This window comes from Blastomyces gilchristii, assembly GCF_000003855.2.
Source record: "Blastomyces gilchristii SLH14081 genomic scaffold supercont1.11, whole genome shotgun sequence".
Taxonomy (NCBI): Eukaryota; Fungi; Ascomycota; class Eurotiomycetes; order Onygenales; family Ajellomycetaceae; genus Blastomyces; species Blastomyces gilchristii.
In genome coordinates, this window is record NW_003101672.1 from 1,699,199 (window position 1) to 1,719,539 (window position 20,341).

The 20,341-nt window shown below is 47.5% G+C and overlaps 8 protein-coding genes across 10 annotated transcripts; 3 read left to right on the forward strand and 5 right to left on the reverse strand.

The window, feature by feature from the left end:
• Positions 1-56: 56 nt before the first annotated feature.
• Positions 57-1,672, reverse strand: BDBG_05709 (proteasome subunit alpha type-2). The gene is made up of 5 exons (XM_002624155.2): positions 1,453-1,672; positions 1,374-1,393; positions 1,269-1,319; positions 581-1,177; positions 57-508 (listed from the first exon to the last, which is right to left on the reverse strand). Exons 1-5 carry the CDS (start codon positions 1,494-1,496, stop codon positions 390-392), a joined length of 831 nt encoding a protein of 276 aa, XP_002624201.1. The 5' UTR covers positions 1,497-1,672; the 3' UTR covers positions 57-389.
• On the forward strand, positions 1,577-5,052 carry BDBG_05710. Of its 2 annotated transcripts, XM_031722279.1 has the most exons (3): positions 1,771-2,911; positions 2,966-3,175; positions 3,840-4,935. In XM_031722279.1, the coding sequence occupies exons 1-2, from the start codon at positions 2,018-2,020 to the stop codon at positions 3,116-3,118; spliced, it is 1,047 nt and encodes a 348-aa protein (XP_031579123.1). In that variant the 5' UTR covers positions 1,771-2,017; the 3' UTR covers positions 3,119-3,175; positions 3,840-4,935. The 2 variants fall into 2 exon arrangements, with proteins under 2 accessions (XP_002624202.1, XP_031579123.1); XM_002624156.2 differs by having other exon boundaries at positions 1,577-2,911; positions 2,966-5,052.
• On the reverse strand, positions 3,508-5,992 carry BDBG_05711. 2 transcript variants are annotated; one of them, XM_002624157.2, is made up of 7 exons: positions 5,425-5,992; positions 5,218-5,255; positions 4,936-5,106; positions 4,604-4,747; positions 4,430-4,516; positions 4,254-4,337; positions 3,508-4,167 (listed from the first exon to the last, which is right to left on the reverse strand). In XM_002624157.2, exons 1-7 carry the CDS (start codon positions 5,606-5,608, stop codon positions 3,850-3,852), a joined length of 1,026 nt encoding a protein of 341 aa, XP_002624203.1. In that variant the 5' UTR covers positions 5,609-5,992; the 3' UTR covers positions 3,508-3,849. The 2 variants fall into 2 exon arrangements, with proteins under 2 accessions (XP_002624203.1, XP_031579124.1); XM_031722280.1 differs by having other exon boundaries at positions 3,565-4,184; positions 5,425-5,863.
• A 542-nt stretch (positions 5,993-6,534) lies between these two features.
• BDBG_05712 (uncharacterized protein) lies at positions 6,535-7,209 on the reverse strand (the record flags this gene model as incomplete). Its single annotated transcript, XM_002624158.2, has 2 exons — positions 6,535-6,849; positions 6,913-7,209. The coding sequence occupies 2 exons, from the start codon at positions 7,207-7,209 to the stop codon at positions 6,535-6,537; spliced, it is 612 nt and encodes a 203-aa protein (XP_002624204.2).
• Positions 7,210-7,886: 677 nt separating this feature from the next.
• BDBG_05713 (uncharacterized protein) lies at positions 7,887-13,816 on the forward strand. Its single transcript, XM_031722281.1, has 7 exons — positions 7,887-8,089; positions 8,376-8,923; positions 9,120-9,476; positions 9,557-10,000; positions 10,099-10,379; positions 10,539-10,792; positions 10,903-13,816. Exons 2-7 carry the CDS (start codon positions 8,757-8,759, stop codon positions 11,665-11,667), a joined length of 2,268 nt encoding a protein of 755 aa, XP_031579125.1. The 5' UTR covers positions 7,887-8,089; positions 8,376-8,756; the 3' UTR covers positions 11,668-13,816.
• Positions 11,806-13,557, reverse strand: BDBG_05714 (uncharacterized protein). Its single transcript, XM_002624160.2, has one exon. It carries the CDS (start codon positions 13,304-13,306, stop codon positions 12,047-12,049), a length of 1,260 nt encoding a protein of 419 aa, XP_002624206.1. The 5' UTR covers positions 13,307-13,557; the 3' UTR covers positions 11,806-12,046.
• On the reverse strand, positions 13,559-19,574 carry BDBG_05715 (monocarboxylate permease). The gene is made up of 3 exons (XM_002624161.2): positions 15,262-19,574; positions 15,024-15,165; positions 13,559-14,960 (listed from the first exon to the last, which is right to left on the reverse strand). Exons 1-3 carry the CDS (start codon positions 15,456-15,458, stop codon positions 14,001-14,003), a joined length of 1,299 nt encoding a protein of 432 aa, XP_002624207.1. The 5' UTR covers positions 15,459-19,574; the 3' UTR covers positions 13,559-14,000.
• Positions 16,544-20,330, forward strand: BDBG_05716 (C6 zinc finger domain-containing protein). The gene is made up of 3 exons (XM_031722282.1): positions 16,544-17,233; positions 17,383-19,113; positions 19,228-20,330. Exons 1-3 carry the CDS (start codon positions 16,565-16,567, stop codon positions 19,294-19,296), a joined length of 2,469 nt encoding a protein of 822 aa, XP_031579126.1. The 5' UTR covers positions 16,544-16,564; the 3' UTR covers positions 19,297-20,330.
• Positions 20,331-20,341: the final 11 nt, after the last annotated feature.

The following is a 20,341-nucleotide window of genomic DNA, read 5'->3' on the forward strand; positions in this document are numbered from 1 at the left end:
AATTTATATTAGAAAGAGTTAGAAAGTGTTAGAATTTCAAGAAATATATATTATGAGAGGGCATTGAGAGTGTATTAGTAATCTGTGTGTACTGCGTAATATGTGTGAGGTGTGTAGTGGGGTGTATTTTAGAGGCTCAAAAATTGGCACCACCACATTCGAAAGAAATATACTGGAGGCCTCAATTCAACCCCACCCAGCGACCAGCCGAAAGGGACTCCAAGTCGCTGGTTGCGATGGGGATGAGACACATTATTTGGCATTTGAAATAGAGGTTATGAAAGAAAGATGTATCTGGACGTGCTTTGGTTTTCTACATTCCAAAGCTAAAGGCAAATAATTAAAAAGCATCAAAAGCCTGAAAATGGCGCTTAATATGAAAGTCTATCTCATAGGTTGGTCAAGTAATCCTCAATCTCCTCCTTGGTCAATTTCCGGAACCGTGGCCCTCTGGCGCCCTCAACTCCCTCATATCCCAATAGATGGTCGGCAGGTGGTCCAACAATGCCTGTATAATTTATCAGTTGCGCTGAACAAGAAAACGTCATATTAGAAGGACAAGTTGGTTCTGATATCGTACCGATTTCAACAGTTTCACCATTCATCTCACCCTCGATGGTCTCCTTCAGCGTGAGAAGTGCAATATGGATGGCATCTTCCAGCTCAAGACCTTCTGTGTATCTCTTCTCAAGGAACGTTTTCGCGCTGGTCGCACTTTTCCCAATGGCTGTGGCCTTCCATGGGAAATAGCTGCCGCTAGGATCGACCTGGTACAGGCTAGGGCCGCCCTTGAGGATCCCTCCTGTCTTCCCTGACACCTTCTTTTTGTCTGTATCTGATTCACTTCCCGCGATTGTGGGTTCAACACCGTCATCCCAGCCTGCGATTAGCAAACTGACACCATATGGTCTGACACCACCGGACTGCGTAGCTTCCTGGACAACTCGGGCGACATCCTGGACCAATATTCTCGTTGGCGGGTATTCGTTGTAAATGCGTTTGTAAGCAGTGTGGGAGGTTTTACGGGCCTTATCGACGAGGACACGGTAATCGGGGCCCATGCCAGAGTAGACCATGCCGATATCCGGGGTGATTAGGGAGACCTTCGAGAGAGAAGGAGGCTCTATCAGGGGCGAGGAGGACTTTTTTTCTGTAGCAAGAACCACCCCATTTGTGGCTAATAAAGGAAAATAAGGAAAAGATCTCAGAAATAAGTTTCGTGACGTTGATATATCATGTGGAGCTTCAGACGGGTTGGGTGTTCTTACCTTTAATACCCAAAGCAGTAACACCTTGGTTCACGGCATTTAAAGCATATTCTAAAGAAAATTAGCTATCATAGAACCAGTGTATATCATGGGATATTCGCATACCAATCTGGACCAGCTTTCCACTATTTTCTTTGTCAGTTACTAGAGCTCCCAGCAACAATGTGGGGCGGTAAGAGCATACCTGGGAGAAAACGTAGTCAACGAGAACGAGTACCGATCGGCCATGATGAGACGCACAAGTAAGAACTTCAGAAGAGGGAGAGATGGCAAAATAACTGCTTCTAACAGCTTCTAATGGGACGGATATTTGATTGTATAGAGAGTGACTGAGATGGGTTGAAGGTGGTTGCTCCTGCGCTTCCCCCAGGCCACAGGCTGTTGACGCGGTGTTGCTGCCAAGCGCGATCGGGCGTCTATTATAGCCAATAATAGGAAGCAGCGCTTACCTAACTTGTTCCAGCTTAGTGGCGGCTCTTACCCTTCTAATTTCCATACAACGTTTCTTTCCCTGCAGCCACCTGTCAACATCAACTTTATCAACGGCAACAAACCATCCTTCTGCTGCTGGCGCATGATGTTTGTGCCACTGCAACGGTGGTCAACTAACCAGCCAGAGCTAGAAGCTGGTTGAGTATTTATAATTACTGTTTAATTGTTGGTTTGATCCGTTGCATCCAATACCTAACCTATATCTATCCTTAATCCTTAATTATTGAAGGCCCTTTTCTTCTCCGTGCAAGTTCAGAATGTCGTTTCATTCTGCCCGAAGGACTGATCCACTGTGGCAGTGGCCAGAGCCTGCAACGGAGTCTGCAGCTGAGGCTACAAGTAGCTCACGGCAGCAATCGAAAGAGCCTATTAAGAGCCAGACCCAACCCCGTTCGCAGGAAGCGGCTGAGGGAGAACCTACTTCGTTCGCATCTTCCAGCTCATCCAGATACTATCCTTCTAGAACATGTCGCATTTGCCTAGAAACTGTTCCTCCCACCTTCCAGCCTGCTTCAGAGAACCTCCCGGAGTTCCTTCAGTCCACTCCTCGGGTTACATACGAGTCGTCCGATCCCGAGCTAGGTCGTCTCATTAGACCTTGCAAATGTAAAGGATCCTCGAGATATGTGCATGAAGGCTGTTTGAATTCGTGGAGGCATGCGGATCCAGCATATTCGGACAGGAACTATTGGCAGTGCCCCACATGTGGCTTCCAGTATCGTCTTGAGAGGATGAGGTGGGGTCGATGGATCACGAGCACAGCAACTCAACTTGCCCTCACGGCCGTTATACTGTTGCTTGCGATGTTCCTGCTTGGTTTTGTGGCTGATCCGATAATCAACCTATATATTGATCCGTTTGATACCATACTCTCGCGATTATACGATCCCGATGATACTGAGAAGCTCATCTATCCCGAAGAGGATGTCCCGGTAACAACAACGTGGGCCGAACATTTCTTCAAGGGCCTTGCATCTCTGGGCGTTTTGTCGTTCGTAAAAGTCATATTTGCTCTTTCTCCATGGCAGTGGTGGAATCTGCGGAACTCGGGCCTTGTTGGCGGTGGGCGGAGACCCGCTGCCACTGGCAGGGATCGGGTGGCTTCGGTCAGCTGGATCGTTCTTTTGATAGGAGTGTTAACATTCCTTTGGGTAGGTTTTCACCACTCGTTCTTCTTCTCGGTCGCTGCTAATTGAAATCTACAGACTGTGTACAAAGGCGTACGGGCTTGGAGCCGCAAAGTGCTTCAGAAAGCAGGCGATCGTGTGTTGGATGTCCCATTAGAAGACGACGATGAACCTAAAGATACCGCTTATGCAGGTGCACAGGAGCCGTTGACTTCCAAGAAGGAAGATTGATTTCCAGATCCCTATTCTGTGTTTTATACCCCTCTAGTTGCAGTATTATGCAGCCTCGTGAGTTCATGATTAACAATTGATGATAATTGTCTATTCCTTGGTTCTCATCCAACTTCACCCGCCTGAACTTCCCATACACACCTCTTGCGTACCACGCACTACTTAAGTTGTCACGATCTTACCAATGATGTGCCAATTAGTCGATGTGCGAAGATCAACGAAACCTTCGTTAACTGCCTTCATTTCCAAACTACGGAGGGGATATCTTTTTTTAAGCATTGGGACGCTAAACGTTTTGTTTTTTGTTCTATTACGTGCTTTATCATCTCATTCTATGGGTTTGTCGGTGGGAAGGTTTGATCGTAGTCTCGACCGGTATGGTTCGCTCTGGGGAAATTGCAATCAAGTTATTCTTTTTTGCACCGTCCTACATCATGGTTCCTGTGTTTAATGCTTTCCTCTTTTTGGGGATTACATTTTACTAGAAGGGATCTTCCGAGCGTTCTTTTAGGGTTGGGCTACGGTACATGCCGAGATTGAAATTTTTTTTTTTTATTGTTGTCGCTCTTGCTCCTGTTTAATAGAGGTGTTCCTAAACGACCTTTATTTTTATACAAGCGTATTTCTCTTTCATCTGGCACCGCATACCTTCCTCACTTCCCTACATATACTTCCCAAACTTGCTGGGCTTGTTACTAAATAGCTAATAAGCTTTGTAAAGAACATTTAATTCACCTCCGATACTCCGCCCCACAATCTCCCATATCCCTAAATATTTCCCCCCTTCGGCTCTGGCACAGGACCTCCTCCAGCATTCTCTTATCCTCCGCATCCAAGTGCCACTCATACACCGCCAAGTTATCCTCCGTATGCTCACTAACACCCATGCGTGCTCCAACAAGTACGGCACCCACGTAGCTGAAGTCGAGCACCCACCGTATCGCTACCGCGGAGACACTTGCATTGTGTTTGCGGCCGATGGTGGAGAGGGTTTTGAGGAGGGTTTGGAAGAGGGACCAGGGGCCCCATATGTTTATCATTTCGAGGTACTAGACTGGGTGTTAAGCTTGGGTGGGGAGGTTGAAAGTTGGCATTGGTTATGGTTAGGGTTGGAGTTGTCACGTATACCGCGTACCTTTCGCAGACTGGGAGTCATCCCTGCGCCAAATGCATCTGGCTCATCTTTTCCGATCCATTTTTCGGAGAGGAAGCCGCCGCACTGCATATCAGGGCGGCGGAGTTAGCGGTGCAGAACATAAGGATATTAACGGGATGAGTTTCAATGTTAATATTGAGGAGAGCACCCCTTACCAATGTCCCATATGTGAGAAGTTTGATGTTATGCTTCTCGCATACTTCTGCCATGGCGTACTTTGGCCGAGTGTCGATGAGTGAGAACTGAAAACTGCTATCAGCGATTATATGGAACTGATGTGCTAGTGTTCTCCAGGGCGCCCTTCTTTCGTTATGAAGTTATTGAATTACCTGCACTTGATTTGTGGCGATCTTCACACCAGCACCAATAACCTCTTCCATTCTCTTCGTGTCAAAATTACATAGACCCAGCACTGCCACGCGCTCGTCGTTCTGGAGGAGTTGAAGGGCGCGGATATATTGTGCGTCATTATACTGACGTAAAGATTGTTAAGTTAGTATCATCGCTCTTCATTGATGGAGATATATGACACATGAAATTTGTAGAAATAAAACAGAGAGAAGAGTTAGGGGCCATGTCCCCTCCTAAGAAAAAACCAAAAAGTTTACGACTAAAATGAGATAGATAATAAACAATAGAGATCTGGAGGCGGAAGACACACATCATGCCAGTGAAACTGGAGCAAATCGATTTTATCCGATTTTATATTTGCCAGGCGTTGTGAGACGGCATCACGCATTCCATCTGGTGTCACTGTGATATGCTCAAATACGCAGTACTTGGTGGCGCAGAAGATGGATTTAGGCCCTGAGTATGAAAGCCGGAATTCGCCCTGTAAAGAATTTGGTTAGCCCTTACTTGCAACGGGGTATTTTTTTGGTCATTATTTTCATTATGTTCCCGGACGTTTCGCAGAATAGACGGGAGGAGAGGATAAGCTCACAAATACAATTTCGGCATCGCCGTAATGATCAGCCATATCTGCTCATAGAACTGGTTAGGATTTGTTCCCGGAACTAAGAACTGCAGATGGTGCTGGCCTCCTGTAATGATAGCATAATGACCATATATATCCTTTACTGTATATGGTATGATATGCAATAGTTTATGTTCGTCCATTACAAACGCATATACATATGTACCTACTCACCAAACGCTGTAAAGCCCGAGTCGACATGTTTCTGGAATTGGCTCAATATCTTCGACTTACTCGCAGACCCCCATGCTGGACTTGACAGCTGCCATAACCCGATGAACAGTCTTGGAACAGTGAACGGGCCCAGTTGGAAGTACTCAATTGCGCGTTCATTTCCCTGAAGAGACGGGGTTGCCATAGTCGAGACCTGCGGGCATGGCGAAAATGATATAGGTAAATAGGAAAATAAAAATAAAAATAAAAAGCAACGTGATGGAGCTTCTGCGTCTGTTGTAATTACGTAGTGAGTTAATAATCTGACGGGTTATTTATAACAATACGACCGGCGAATATGGTTTTTTGTAGAATGCTGTATGGATGGATGTTGTAGTATTTCTGGAACAATCCCGATGCAGTAATTTTACCCGCCATGTCAACAGGAGCCGAAGTTAAGATACGCCAACCAACCCGTCGATAGCCAGGGAGCTCGATGCCGTCGGACCCTAACGATTTCAAATGGCTTCGGAGACCGAGACAATTCGGGAGCCTAGGGCCGAAATATAATGGTTGTGAAGAAGACAAGGGGCTACAATAATTCATGACCACTTACTTTACTCACCCACCTATGTGAGGATATAATGGCAGTGCTACATTAGCTGAGAAAAAATAAAATGTTTTGTTTTCATTCCCTGCATTTGTAATCTGTCGTTACTATTGTATGAAGTGACAAGAGGCCCTCGAGACTGTATAGTTCCTTGGGAGGCTGATCCGCGAACTGTATTTGAAATAAGCATATCCCAAAGCGCAATTGTTAGAATGATGATTAAGGTTGCAATTTCAACGTGGCAGGCCAAGAAGGAGGAATAAGGTTATATTTGAGTGTAGTACGGTATATTTATATGTGATACCCTGCGGTTGCTTGCAGACTAGTTCGTCACATTTGATGAAATCTGCCCCTGGATATGATGCAACCGTAAATGTATCACAAAACCACAGGGGAAGTAAGAAAAGAAAAGAGAAGAATGATCGGCATCACATTCTGCTCCTGAAGGTCTGGAGTATTTGGAGATTCCGATAAGTGCCAGAAACGAGAGAGAAAATAAAAGAAAGGGGAGGAAGTTCTTTTCATTCCGACATCGTCGAGAGAATATTCTCCAGCATCATCGAGCCTCTTCCGAATCCGAATTCCACTCCCAATCCCTCATTCCGTTCTCTGCATTCCTTAAGGTCCGTCCGAAGGCTAAGTAAAATCTGCAGCCGTGCAGCCGGAATTTCTCCAGTTTTCCCCCAATTGTTGGCTGTCACAACCTTCTGCACTGCTGTAAGCGCCTGGACCAAATCGCCGTCTACGGCCACGAGTACCTCCGCCAGTCGCTCGCCTTCAAACGTCCTGCCATTCAGTTGAAGTGCGCGGGATTGCCGGACCACCTCGGCGAGTAGCTGTAGGCTTTAAAGGCTAGGCCTGAGCCGAGGAGCGAGCATACTATGCGTACGGCCTCGTACCTCGTAGTTTCGCCAATTCCGGCGTCGGGACTGGAGGAGGCTGTGTTGAAGAAGAAGGTGAAGAAGATGAGGCTGATGCAGTTGGTGTAGATTTGTCGGTAAGCGGAAACAATACCGGAACGGACGTTCTTTGTAGATCGTGTCGGAGATATTGCTGCACGTGGTTGGTGCTGCAACTTGTTCATCTGCTACGAGCATCGAGCGAAGAATTACTCGTAGAGTATCTGTATTGAGGTTGGCGATGACTGTATCTGTCATGAGGTTGACATGAGCCACCCTCGCCGCTGACGCACTCATCCTGTCGACTTCCGTGTGAACTTGAGCAGCGACTTTCTTAGATAGAGCCACAAATACATATTTATATATAATTCGCCACAAGCAAGGTAAAGCTAGGAAAATATTTATTTTCAGCGGGTTGTGAGATCTTTTTGCTACCGATGGCAGCGTTTTGAAATTTGAAAACCTTCCAGTGCTACTGTGTAGGGCTGGTTGATAGACGTGTCCTGGCCTCTGGGTTGTCCAAACAAAGTAGGCAGGACTAACTAGTTAAAAAGAGCCTCCGCGAAGCCCGCTGGCAGGGATATGGGTCCATACAGCGTCGGCATCCATTCAGGGGCCCAAATACACCGCGCGCATTCTTTTTCCAGTTACGGAAGTATTAGGCTTCCGCTAACAAAGTGCTGAAGATACCCGCAGATGCAACCCGTAGGGCAGCAGTGTGAGAATGCCGGTGTTCAAGTAAGCTCCCAGCTGGTTAGTGGGCGGCAAACATAGTGTCTTGGCCCCTGAAGGTGGGGTTTTCTTAAGGTTATTGAGCGCTTCGGCGTCTTTTCCAAGGGGATTGGTAAGGACATGGCATGGGTGTCCCTCATGATTCTGGATCTATTCCACAAACGAAATTAACTTTTAATCATTCCCGTTTGTAGAATTATCCTTCGCCACGGATGATGTTGTCAGCAGCTTGTGGAACGCGTCCGGTTTTATGGATGCAATGCTGGGGTTGTATGTCTATGAGGCTACCTACTGGTATAGCGTATTGTTTGTTTCGCAGCAGGTGGCGATTCAATCCATATAGCCTAGTCCATAGTTAACTGCTGCCGAAAGAACTGGACGTCCTATTTCAGTCAGCAGCTGTCATGGAAGTATTTCACTGGGCGGTAGACTAGAATAGAATAATGTAAGTACGAAGGTCCCTTAACCCCGTTGGAACCACAGTACATCGAGCGGCCCCAAGTTCTTTTATTAGGATAGAGCGCAAAGAAGAGGGGATAGAAAGGGATTAACAAATATATCCCATTAATTCCCTGGATGATGAACCTTAGCTGATTCGAGCGTCCCTGGCTTGGATAGTAATAGTAGTGTAGTGAGGATCTCATCAACCATCTTTGTATATACTCCGTACTGCGTAGTTAAATATCTGCCTGCCTCCGCTAGTTAACCTTTCCTACTAACTTACGGCATAGTTCAGCCGACTGAGTTTCCCCCTTGTCAGCGCAGCAAGGGGCTGGGAATGAACAACAACCCCCGAGACGCCGCTATAGTTCGGAGGGAATATGATGCTTCGACGTAATCTAAAGTTAGATTGTTCACATAAATATCCCCTGAGCATAGAAGCTTAAAAAGACGGATGGTCATTCAATTCTTACCTCAGCCGTTTCGCCTGATGTCCCGCTAACTAACAATGGCCGGTTTGAAACCGAAGCCTATCTGCCGCAGCTCTACTTCCACAGCCACCAGGATCTTCTCCCGGGACCTTCCAACGGCAACGACATTGTTACCGCACAGGAGAAATGCATGAATCGACCTTTTAATCGCCTATCACTTTGTTTGGTTTATTCCTAGAAATGCCGCCTGGTGCAGCAAACCCATCCATGGTGGCGTGCACACCATGCCGCGCCGTCAAGATGAAATGTACTCGGGAGTTGAACTCGACCATTTGTTCTCGGTGCAAGCGCAAGTCTCTGACTTGTTTTTTTGAAGCACATCGACGTGGTCGTAAGGCGGGCACAAAGTGAGTGAATTCTTTTTCGTGGGAAACCTACGGGTTTGGCACGTTCATGCGACTTTTCTTGTCAATATCATACGGCACAATAGGACACGTATTTGTTGGACTCGCCTAGGACTTTACGGCTATATACTACTATATTGAAAATATATCATTTATGGCCACTGATATATTCTCCCGACTACTTGGTCGCTGCTGGCAGGTTACGTCCAAAGGCGGAACGCATGCAGGCCAGAGGCTACATTGAACCAACGTACCGCACCCTCGCTACTCCATCAACCGATAGAGATGTGCCGGCGACCGTAGAACGACCTGAAGGCTCGGAGCCATCTTTGGCATCTGAGAACCTTGCGCCATATGGCTGCCTCCGGAAGTCTGCTACAGCTGGGAAATTTTCCATCGCAAACGTACTGAATGCGGAAGACGAATCTCCTACGTACCATTCTTCAAAACGCAGAACAGCAAGTTTCGCATCAGGAGATAGCTACAGGCATGATATGAATGACCCCATAAACCTCAACCTTGTCGATCTGCTGACGGCCCAAGATTTGTTTGATGGGTGAGCTCCGCCATCCCATGAAACTATCTAACAAGTTTGTGAGCGCTGCTGAAAATGACTGACCATGGCCTGTGATACAGCTTCTTCAATTACATGAATCCTTTCATCTTCCAATTTGATCCAAGGCTACACACGCTGAAATACATACGAACACGCTCGTCTTTTTTGTTTTCTGCCCTCCTTTCTGCTGCAGCAAAGATTTTCAGGCCATCTTTATACGATAAACTTCATGAGCATGTAGAAAGAATCCTTAAAGAAATCCTGAGCACGGGACAAATATCTACAGAAATTGTTCAAGGAATCTGTCTTTTGACCTACTGGAAAGAACCAAGTGACTCACGCGCATGGCTCTTGGTGGGTTATGCAATACGAGCAGCAATAGAGATGGGTTGGCACAAGTTTAAACCATCATGCCCAGACAGCTCTGCAAGCTCTATGCGGGAATCAAGGGAATCGGAGCTTGAAATGCGGGAACTGCGAAGTAAAGAACGAAGTTGGCTTATGCTATTCGTATATGACCGAAGGTACGTAAATTTATTTGTTGCAAAGAGAAAAAAAGCCCTTTCAATCCTACCTCTCTTGATTATTGATAGTTATGCAATGGCTAATTCTACGATTTTAGTGTGAGCCTACAACTGGGAAAGCCATGGATGATCCAAATGGATCCCTTGATTCGCAGCGCGGAACATTGGCACCAACATGTCTATGCGGTACCTGGCTGTGATCAAATCATGTCCGCCTTTGTGCAGCTCCGCATTCTTGGATCTGAGATTTTGGAACTCTTCTGGATCGATCCAGTTGCCACAACGGCACAATCGATAATCAAGATCGAAGTGATCTTGAAACTATTCAATGGCGACTTAGACAGGTGGGAGGCTAAGTGGTACCAGATTGTAGAGGAAGGTATGTTTCCTGAAATTGTCTGCCTTTGACAGGAGGCTGTTTCATCGAATCCCTTCTCCCTTTTAATCGCGTAGAGATTCTGCCATTTTTATCAAGGGAAAGAACAATATCAAATATGTTAATTCTAACAATTTTTCATTTTTTGTTCTCAATCTCTAGTCAGCACCAATGTTGCTCATCGCTTTATCGTCCGGTTCTACGGAACCCATCTTCGACTCCTTCTACATTCCTTTAGACTCCAGCTCTCGATTCTGAGTGGGAATATTTCCAAACAAGCACTCTGGGTTTGCTATACTAGTGCTCTGGACATGCTTCGTTTGGTCGTTGACCGACTCGGGGTAACGTCCCATTCGTGCTTCTGTCAAGACTCTGTTCATGTAATGGTTGCGTACGCTGCTGTGGTCATGAGCAAAGTATGTTGTCTCTATTATTTCTGCGTCTGACTTCTGTCATTACCCGTTTCGTACATATTCTCCCCGACAGTCTTTTGCCGTTGAGACACACCATCACTAATAAACATTAGATCCTTCTCTCTTTGCCGGGAGAACTCCCGAGCGAATCTGAAAGCTTGATCCTCGACCTCATCAGCGAAACAGGCAAGAATTTCAGCACACAAGGCCAAGCTACAAACACTAGCTCCTACCACCAAAGTAGATTCCTCTCAAACGTTGTCGCGCAGTACCGGAAGACGAAAGAAGAATCATGCTCCCCTGCAAACAGATGGCTTAGACAGCAACATCGGCTGCTCGAGCAAAACGGGAAACAAATGCATCATCTTCCCCATTTACCTCCTCTTCAGCAGCAAGGACGATATACACCATCCCAGAGATTTAATTCTCCGCACCAGTCGGTCCCGTCAATGTCCCCACCAACAGCTTCCAGAAATGTGCAGGGATACCAGCAGAGTCCGCTTCCCCTTCCACAACAGCCACCACAGCAACACCAGCAATTGCATCAGAATCCCTTCAACGAAAACGATACACAACAGCTCGAACAAGCTCAACCGCCGGACCCGCGCCAACTCCCTCAACCACTCCCACAGATGCCACAGGGTCCAGGCCCGCAGTTGAACGGCTACATTAATACCAGACCTCCAAATAGCAACATATTCAAAACCTCCACACAGAACAGCCTCGAAACCTTCATGGCGATGGATGGCCAGAGCACCGCTACACCGCTCTTCACGGATAACGTCGTCTGGGAGGATCTGTTTGCGCATGCTGGGTTTAACATTAGTAGTGGAGCATTTGTGCCGAAATTAGCGGACGAGGCAGGCATGGGCGCTTGAGTTTCCTATCGGGAGATTGAAAGCTTGTATTTAGGAGGCGTTAGGGTATATAAGTTGGCGTACTTGGTGACTAATGATGGTACGGACGTTATCCAGAATAACACCTGTGGCAGAGTGCCTATCTCCATACGGCATATGCGGCGGGAAGAGGAATATTGTAATATGGGCCAGCGAGGAGTGCTTATTCGATGATCCTTCATAAAATTTTCGGCTGGATAGTTGATAAATGGCTTTAAAGCCCCTTCCCCTCTTTTCAAAAAATATCGAAGAGACCTTGGCGAATCTGGTAGAGTCCAGTTGACTATGGAGAAGGATCCGGATACTTAATGTACTTTATCACGATTATCATCACATTGTAACCAAAACAGTTTACTTTACTTTAGTCACGATCATACACAATGCACCCGTCCGCATTGATCCAGAAATCAGGCCCATTCCCAATCCCTCGCGTCATCCCATCCTTCATTCCAAACACATACCCTTTCCTCAGACGCTCACACTCCTCAAAATGCCTACAAATATCCCCCATATAAAACGCCGCATTATCGACCCTCGGGCCGGTTGTATTCCTAGCATCAGCACCATGATCATCACCATCCCATATTAATGTGTCCCCATGGCCCTCCTCTTCCATGCCCTCGTCCTGCTCATACCGATACTCATACTCTTTCTGAAGCGTGCATGGGCTACAATAAATCCCGGACTCCGCCATCTGCCTCTGCGCATCCCAATACGGGAAATCTGTTGCACCCATCCCCATCCACCGTGACCTTGCCATTTCATAAATCTCCATCAGGCGCGGAATATTAATACTAGACTCCGTCCGCCCCTGATCCTGACTCAGACCTTGACCTTGACCCCGCCCCCGCCCCTGGCCCTGGCCCTGGCCCTGGCCCCGCCCCAGCCGCGGGGCCTTTAGAGAAGCTATACTCCCCCGAAACCGCTCACGAGTCCCCAGCCATTTCACCGTAGCCTTTTCCGCTTCCGCAATACTAACAAGACCAGTAGGTTCGTCAATGATATCAAAATGCAACCGATCCCTCCCATACGCCCCGGGAAAGACATGCACAGTCGGCAACTGCTTAAGTAGCGACACCAGCGCCTCCAGCTCGACAGGCGACAAGTTTCCGGGAAACTGGTCCGCCAGGAAACCGATGTGCGCCACCTGGAAGTGTGCCCGCGTCCACAGACACCGGTCGCAGCAGCGAGTTAGGGTGGGTAAGAAAACTAGCGGGCCGAAAGCGCCGCAGGCGCGGCAGTGTGGGTGGCGGAATTCGGTGTAGAGCTGGTGGAGGGGGAAGTGGGACGCGAGCTGGACTTTGTGGAGAATGCGAAGGGTATGTGGGGCATGTTGTTTTAGGAGGCTATATGGGTGCAGCGAGTCAATTAGCGTTCTATACAGGGTGTTTACGAGCCGGAGGGTGAGGAGGGAGTTTAGGTCCAGGTAGAGCAGGATGGTGGTGGTGAGTTCTGGGGGCAGTCGAGTGACCAGGTTTCCACCGCCTGCGCGCGGACACTTGCTGTCGAAAGTAGGGATAGAGGGGTTTGGAGGGGGAATGGCTGCGAGATCATGCTGTGTGTATAGTTCAAGCTTGAACCGAGCTGGCCGCAGTCGACGGTGTCCAATTCCAGGGGCCATGCTGTCTCTTCTTGTGCTGAAAGTAGTCGCATGAGAGAGAGGAGACGACCGTTCTCATATGGCAGCTCTTAAGCTGTTTAAGCTACAACCCCGCTTCGTATTTGGGCTGTGTCCCTGATCACCAGGTAGCTACGTATGGCACCGTTCTTTGTAGTATTATCGCCTTAGCTGTTTGGATCGCGGTCATCGTTCAGGTGCTGTTGATAAGCATCCTTGGCCTGCTTGCTTGGGTTTTTCACCAAGGATACAGCCCCTGTCTATCTATACTAACAAACGCTAGAAACTGCAGCGTCCGGATAGGGAATAATTGTAAATAAATTAACTCTGCATATTAGAACGATTGAATAGATAAGAACATAGATAAAAGCGAGCACCCAAATAGCAATAAATAGACAAATATAACATCATGCCGAATTGCAGTTTTGGTGGAAATACTTTGGCAAATCATATAGGAATAAACAGCGGATATCTTTTCGCCTCGATGAAAATAATGGATGACTTCTTTCCATCCCTTGACGAACTCATACATGCACTACCACGTGAAACCCATATGGGAAATAGACGTATGCAAGGAGTAGAGATAAGTATTAACGCCCTCCACGTCCAACACAAACAACACACAAACCACCAGTAACAATGGGTGAAGCTGAACGAATAGGAGAGGCGGCCGAAGTAAGAAGGGGAGTTGGTTTCATTACGCCCTTCCGAGTATTCCCTTTTCTGTTAAAGTCTTTGCGAAAAGGGCAATAGCTGATCCAACGAGGACCACCACTCCGGAAAAAATAGATACTTGGTCAAACCCGTGGTATCTAGAGACAAGTGCACCACTTATCGGCGGCCCTATCAGCCCAGCAATTGATGCAAGGCCCATACCCATGCCCATATATGTACCGATATTTTTTGGGTTATTAGTACATGTCGTAAGGCAGACAACAATGCCCGAGATGATGGCGCCGGAACAAAAGCCAAAAAGACCAGCGAAAACAAATATTCCCGCATTGGTTGTAATTTTTGGCCAGCAGAGTATGAGAATCCCCGAGGAGACTCCGGATGCTATAACCGCATTGAGGCGTCCCAATTTGTCACCCAAGACACCAGGAATGACTCTGCCAAAGAAAGACGCGGCGTTCAGGATCGCAACGAGGTATGAAGAAAGCGTTTTGCTCATGCCATACTGGACAGCGTAGGTCGGGAGATAGAATATTGGGGTAAAGACGCAGAGAATCATGAGAAAAGCAAATGCAATGATAGCTAAGTAGAGCCGATTCTTTAATGCAGAGAGGAGCAAAAAATTCCCCTTTCGTGGCGGAAGACGGGCACGGATAGCTAGGCATGATGGTGCCAGAATCGCTAGGATTAAGAAGCCAATAATGCGTAAAGACCATCCAAAGCCCAGTGTGGTGTCATTAAGCAGTTTCCCGAGGGCAATTGGAAAGATAACACCTCCAATGGAAGATCCAGCAACAGCAATACCCATGGCAGCTCCACGGTTTTTATCGAAATATTGGGGCGTGGCAGCCATGGAAGGAGCCATAGTCATACCCATGGAAATTCCGCCCAATACCCCCTGGGCTAGCATGAACTGGTAAAATTCCTTCGCAAGGCTTGTCATCATGAGTGAGAGAACGTAGAGTGCTGCTGATGGCCAGATGACCTAATGATATGTCAGTTCCCTTCTAGGATTTTGTAGGGTAAAGGGCGTGCTCTTGTAACATACCTTCGCTCCATATTGGTCAAAGAGGGGGCCACCCACAAGGGCACTAGCAAATAGGATAAAGACCTGTAACGATCCAATCCATGAGATGGCGGATGGCGACGTTTCAGATAGTTGATGGGACGTATAGTACTCTTGGAGGACCCTATAAAACGCGTCAGGGAAGCCACGAGACACAAGAGAAGAAGATGGGGCAAAAATAGCAACAGCGGATGTTGCTAGGAGACATATAAATGCTTACCCAAAGGCGTTTGCCATTCCGAAAGTGCAAAACAGTACACCAGAAGTGCCAGCCGCTACAGCCCATGCTCTGGCGCCTCCATCCGGATAGGAGTTTTCCGACTTGGTCTCGACGCAGGTTTCGGAGTCTCCCTCCTGGGAGTTCTTCAGATCATGCACTTCTGGCGTGCTTGACGTCTCGTGGACGCGGTCTGCCATGATTACAGGCTAACTGCGAGTTGCTAGAAGGAACTGAGAAGAATAAAAGAATACAAGATTGAATGAAAAGGGAGAAGAAGAGAAAAGTCTGAGGCTCAAAAAAGAGCACTGCGTGTGAAAGGGAAGCAAGTAGCAAAGCAAGCAGGCAGCCCCTTTTCTATCGTGCTTTCTTTCCTTAGAGAGATGGTACTGAAGGAAAATAAGGATGGAGAGGATATTAAGGATATTATGAATATTTGAGGGGTGAAGCTATTGAGAAAGCTATGTGTATCTGAAAGGTGCGTTGTTCAGATATATATATATACACTAAGTGTATACATTTGAGTAGATTGAACTGATTATGTGAGTGTGCACTTGTCTGTGCCATTATGAGCGTCATAATCATGCTGCCGTCCTCCGCCATCCAGAGGTATTGCAACCACAGCACTGAAAATCAGAGAAAGACTCGCAACTACGGAATAAACATGGATTATCTGGCAAAATACTGTAGCCTTCGAGCCATAGCAACCCCCCATACCCTTGTAGCATCGAAATAGTCGGGTCTGGAGGCACCGGCAGACCGAGTCGACGCACTCCGCGCTCGGGGATAAGAGGATGATGCAGAACGGGATATTCAGTCCTGTTAGGAATATCGGCTTGTAAACTCCAAAACCTTGTTAAGTACCAGGATTCCCCTCTCAACGGGTGTTTGTGAAAGGGTTATGATCGTTGAATAGATACAGAGATAGATATTCATACAAATCGAATATCCGCAACTTCTTCCTCCCGATGTTGTCAAAATTGCCAGAAAGGGGAACCAGCTTTGGCGGAAGATCTGATAAGGAATCATATCACATGACATTATCGCAAGATCTTTCGGAGATAATGACTAATTCACCGTGGCTCGAAGCGAATATCACGGACTTTTGCCCCTGAATACTCCGCGACTCCCTCCCCAACTAATCCAGGATCAAATTGAATTAGCTGGACTAACAAAAGCCGCAAAGAAAGGAAAAGCATGGGAAAAAGAGAAGAAAAGCAAAATCTGATATGGTTGTGGGGCCCGGGCTGTCTGATCAACTTGCTGATTGCCCCTTTAGCGAGAACGAGACTTCAGCTTCGATAATATGCACCACATTTACGGAATGATGCATGGTAATGAGATTCAATCGTATACCGGTGATGCTCCACCACGTAAACGACGGCGCCCGGCGTTGGCCTGCGATCAGTGTCGTCGCCGGAAGATCAGATGCGACCAAAAGGTGCCTTGCGATCAATGCCACCGATCCAAGAAGAGCCTCTCGATACATGCATGCACATATACTCATGCCCAAACTTCTGCTGGTCCTTCTTCTTCGTCTTCTGCTAGATGTTGTGATAGCTCACAGCCACAACGTCCTTCAGCTCTCCAAGCTCCCCCAGCCCCTACCGTACCTATTCCACAGATAAGCCGCCCTGGGAACTTCCCATCATATCCCTCACCTTTTACTGCAAACGAATCGGACCAGAGTACACATGCAGATGATCAAAGAAGTGATGTCACCGGATCTATCCGCAATGTTGCCCAGGACCTTCAATCTGCAGCGACAATTCAGGCGCTCGTCGATCGGGTCCGTCTGTTGGAGAAGAAGCTGGCCCAGTCTACGAGCACGAGCTCCGTTGCTGCTTCATCTTCTCCCGGAGGCAGACGCTTGGACGCATTGGAGGATCGTGAAGCCTTGCACACCCCTGTGAGAGGGACCTTCTCGAAGACCAGATTTTTCGGGCAGAGCCACTGGATGAATTGTGCCAAGGAAGTGAGGACAATTCCTTTTCATTTTATCGGCCCCATCCCATTCATTTCCTATTCTTACCTTCTCTCTTTCTTCTTAAATGCCGCTGATGTAGAGGGAGTTGTATGCCTGCTACGCTCTTAGCCAAATGGATTCGCTAACTGAAGCCAAAGTTCAATATGGTATACAACTTAAGGCATCGGCTTGAAGTCGAGGATAATTCCGGGATATCCAGGATGATGGATCGATGTAAGACATTAGCAAGGGCTATAAAAGTCAGACGTCCAACACGCCAGCCAGCTATATCGGACTTGACAGATTTAGTTCCACCGCGTGAGACGGCTGACCAGCTCGTTTCGGGCTATCTTCTCACCTTCGAGACTGTTTATCGAATCTTACACGTGCCGACTTTTCAACAGGAATATGCCCAACTCTGGAATCCCCCTCAGTCCGCGAGCCCTGCTTTTGTGGTGCGATTGCTTCTTGTCATGGCCCTAGGAACTTGCTTCTATAAAGGCCCTGGCAGCTCTATTACGCCCCGGATAACGGCAGCACCGTGGATTTATGCTGCCCAGTCATGGTTGGGAGGTCCTTCTGAGAAATCTCGCGTCAATATTGCTGCCGTCCAGATACACTGTCTTCTACTTCTAGCCCGGCAGAGTTGTGCGATTGATGGTGACCTCGTTTGGATATCGGCTGGCTCTCTGCTGCGAGCAGCAATGTACGTTGGTTTACATCGAGATCCACAATATCTTCCAAAGATGCCAGTCTTTCAAGCGGAGCTACGGAGAAGGTTGTGGGCTACGGTTCTGGAACTTTTGCTCCAGTCAAGCATGGATGCGGGAGGGGCGCCTCTAGTCTCCCTTCAAGATTATGACTGCGAGTCACCATCCAACATCGATGATCATGATATGAATCCTGATGACCCTGAAGCCGTCCCACACGTCACAAACGGATTCACCCACACCAGCGTCCAAATCGCGCTCGTGAAGTCATTCCCTATCAGACTCCAGATGGCAAAGGCAATGAATGATATACGCTCCGAGCCTTCGTATGATGAAGTGCTGAGACTCAGCAGTAAGCTTACTGCCATCCAGCGTGACAGTTCGCTTCACCTTTTCAACGCAGCCCATCACTCGCAAGACAGAGCCTCGCAACCGTCTGCCTTCCAAACCCAATCCGTCTCCCTTCTCACCAATAGGTTTCTGCTTGCTCTACATCACCCTTTCGCTGTCAAGGCAAAAACAAACCTAAAATACTACTTCTCCCGTAAAATATGCCTGGATGCAGCTCTCCAGATTCTTTCGCCAAATAAAGGCAACCACAGCCAGGATAATAATGAGAATGCCGCCGCCAGTACCAACAGTGACGACGATGACTTTGACCGCCTAAAGCTCCACGCCGGGGGCTTCATCCGCAGCTCCGCCATCTACGCACAATTCACCATCTCCCTCGAGCTCATCTACCAACTCCAGGAAGACATGCCAGGGTACTTCCTTTCAACCCCCGCGTCATTAAGCACCACCTCCTCGTCGGCGACACAAACATGGCGAAGAGAACTTCACACTGCGACCGACAACTACATGCGGCTAGCAACGGCGCGGATCCGGGCGGGCGAAACGAATGTCAAAGGCTATATATTCTCTGCTTGTGTGCTGGCGCAGATCAAGGCGATGGAGGCGGGCGTGGCAGAGGTTGAAGGGTCCATTATGGAGGCGGCGAAGGAGGCACTGGACCAGTGCTATCTTTGGCTAAAGGAGCGAGCAAAGCTACTCGGAGAAAGGGAAGTTGAGGTATCGTCGGAAGAGGATGAAGGGACGGGGTTAGATACCCATAACACGATATATGGCGAACGTGGTGATAGTGCTGAATCTGAGACTCAGAGGATCGAATTTGCCGATTGGGTAAGTTGCCCCTTCCTTATTTTTTTTATATTTGGTTTTTTCGTTTGGGGTTTCTTTTGTCTCGACTCTTTCATTTTGAATTCGCCATACTAATATCCGTATCTCCATTGCTAGGGCTCGCAATTTCTTTTCGACATACCGGATTCATGGTTATTTTCCGCAATTCCGTCTGGGGATCTGTAGTGTGGAGAATTTCCTTTTCCGGAGCGTGCATTGAATAAAATGCTGTTGCTTTTCTAGTTTCTCTTTTTTTTTTCCTTGCAAGGAACTGATCAGCATGTAAATTACACGAAATGGGGCGTTGGGGGGCGTTGGGGGGCGTTGGGGGGGCGTTGGGTAGTACTGGGCGTATGATTGTGTCTATTTTTATCAGCCCGACTTTCTTGCTTGCGTGAACGGTCGCCCCACATGTCAACCGGTTTTGGCTCTCACGAGGCAACGACCTTCAATTCCCGCATCGGATCTGACCGCAATAATGACGAACAGGCAAGTCATCGCGGCGGTTCCAGTCGCTTGCCAGCTTGCTTGTATGTATCTTGGGTTCATCCGCCTACATGTGCAATCATTTGCCTTTGATGAATGGGTTTTCTGTCAGTTATTAGAGTGACACCATCAATAAATCAATGTAGCGATAAAATTAAATAATTATGATGGGAGTCGAAGCACTTGGCTTGTACGCGCTATGTAAATCTGATTGGGTTTGGTACTGTACTGTACTGTACTTAGCTTTATAGTGCTAGCTATAACTACTATGTAGAGGCAAAGCCCCCACCTTCGGACATTCCAATAAATGTCTCATTGTAATGAGCTCATGAGGATTGGTTTATCCACAAACGCTTTTTGCTTTCCAATGACTTTCCTTATTATCGGGTATTTGGGTGTAGATGTTTTAAAATCATGTACTCCGTACTGCCGCACGCACATTGTGGTTAGGTGGCGCTTGCCTGCTTGCTTGGCTGTTTTCGGATTTTTGCCCTAATTCATTTTGATGTTTTGGGACAAAACAACCACAGATCAGAAAGAAGTAACTTTACTTCCGTATGTTGGAGTCACAATAATAACGACAAAAAACAAATACTGCACGCTCGAGAGTCGAGAGAACAAGAGCAAGACAAAAACAAATATCCCACAGTTTTTAGACCTCGGCCAACTGCTCCAGACTGACTCTCTCTTTGGCTCATGGTCTCCAAGGCTGACACCTGCAGATTACCGTCCGGGGGTTGGACTC

Bases quoted from the DNA above. Each gene is read 5' to 3' on its own strand.
- BDBG_05709 (XM_002624155.2), bottom strand. From the start codon at position 1,496: ATGGCCGATCGGTACTCGTTCTCGTTGACTACGTTTTCTCCCAG. The intron at 1,320-1,373 runs GTATGCGAATAT...AATTTTCTTTAG, and splicing joins TGGAAAGCTGGTCCAGATTG to AATATGCTTTAAATGCCGTG. The intron at 1,178-1,268 runs GTAAGAACACCC...TTCCTTTATTAG, and splicing joins TACTGCTTTGGGTATTAAAG to CCACAAATGGGGTGGTTCTT.
- BDBG_05710 (XM_002624156.2), top strand. From the start codon at position 2,018: ATGTCGTTTCATTCTGCCCGAAGGACTGATCCACTGTGGCAGTGGCCA. The intron at 2,912-2,965 runs GTAGGTTTTCAC...TGAAATCTACAG, and splicing joins GAGTGTTAACATTCCTTTGG to ACTGTGTACAAAGGCGTACG.
- BDBG_05711 (XM_002624157.2), bottom strand. From the start codon at position 5,608: ATGGCAACCCCGTCTCTTCAGGGAAATGAACGCGCAATTGAGTACTTC. The intron at 5,256-5,424 runs GTGAGTAGGTAC...TTCTATGAGCAG, and splicing joins CTCGGGCTTTACAGCGTTTG to ATATGGCTGATCATTACGGC. The intron at 4,338-4,429 runs GTAAGGGGTGCT...CCTGATATGCAG, and splicing joins TTCTCACATATGGGACATTG to TGCGGCGGCTTCCTCTCCGA.
- BDBG_05713 (XM_031722281.1), top strand. From the start codon at position 8,757: ATGCCGCCTGGTGCAGCAAACCCATCCATGGTGGCGTGCACACCATGC. The intron at 9,477-9,556 runs GTGAGCTCCGCC...CCTGTGATACAG, and splicing joins GCCCAAGATTTGTTTGATGG to CTTCTTCAATTACATGAATC. The intron at 10,380-10,538 runs GTATGTTTCCTG...CTCAATCTCTAG, and splicing joins GTACCAGATTGTAGAGGAAG to TCAGCACCAATGTTGCTCAT.
- BDBG_05714 (XM_002624160.2), bottom strand. From the start codon at position 13,306: ATGGCCCCTGGAATTGGACACCGTCGACTGCGGCCAGCTCGGTTCAAG.
- BDBG_05715 (XM_002624161.2), bottom strand. From the start codon at position 15,458: ATGGCAGACCGCGTCCACGAGACGTCAAGCACGCCAGAAGTGCATGAT. The intron at 15,166-15,261 runs GTAAGCATTTAT...CGCGTTTTATAG, and splicing joins GGAATGGCAAACGCCTTTGG to GGTCCTCCAAGAGTACTATA. The intron at 14,961-15,023 runs GTATGTTACAAG...ACATATCATTAG, and splicing joins TTGACCAATATGGAGCGAAG to GTCATCTGGCCATCAGCAGC.
- BDBG_05716 (XM_031722282.1), top strand. From the start codon at position 16,565: ATGCACCACATTTACGGAATGATGCATGGTAATGAGATTCAATCGTAT. The intron at 17,234-17,382 runs GTGAGGACAATT...CTGAAGCCAAAG, and splicing joins GGATGAATTGTGCCAAGGAA to TTCAATATGGTATACAACTT. The intron at 19,114-19,227 runs GTAAGTTGCCCC...CTCCATTGCTAG, and splicing joins GGATCGAATTTGCCGATTGG to GGCTCGCAATTTCTTTTCGA.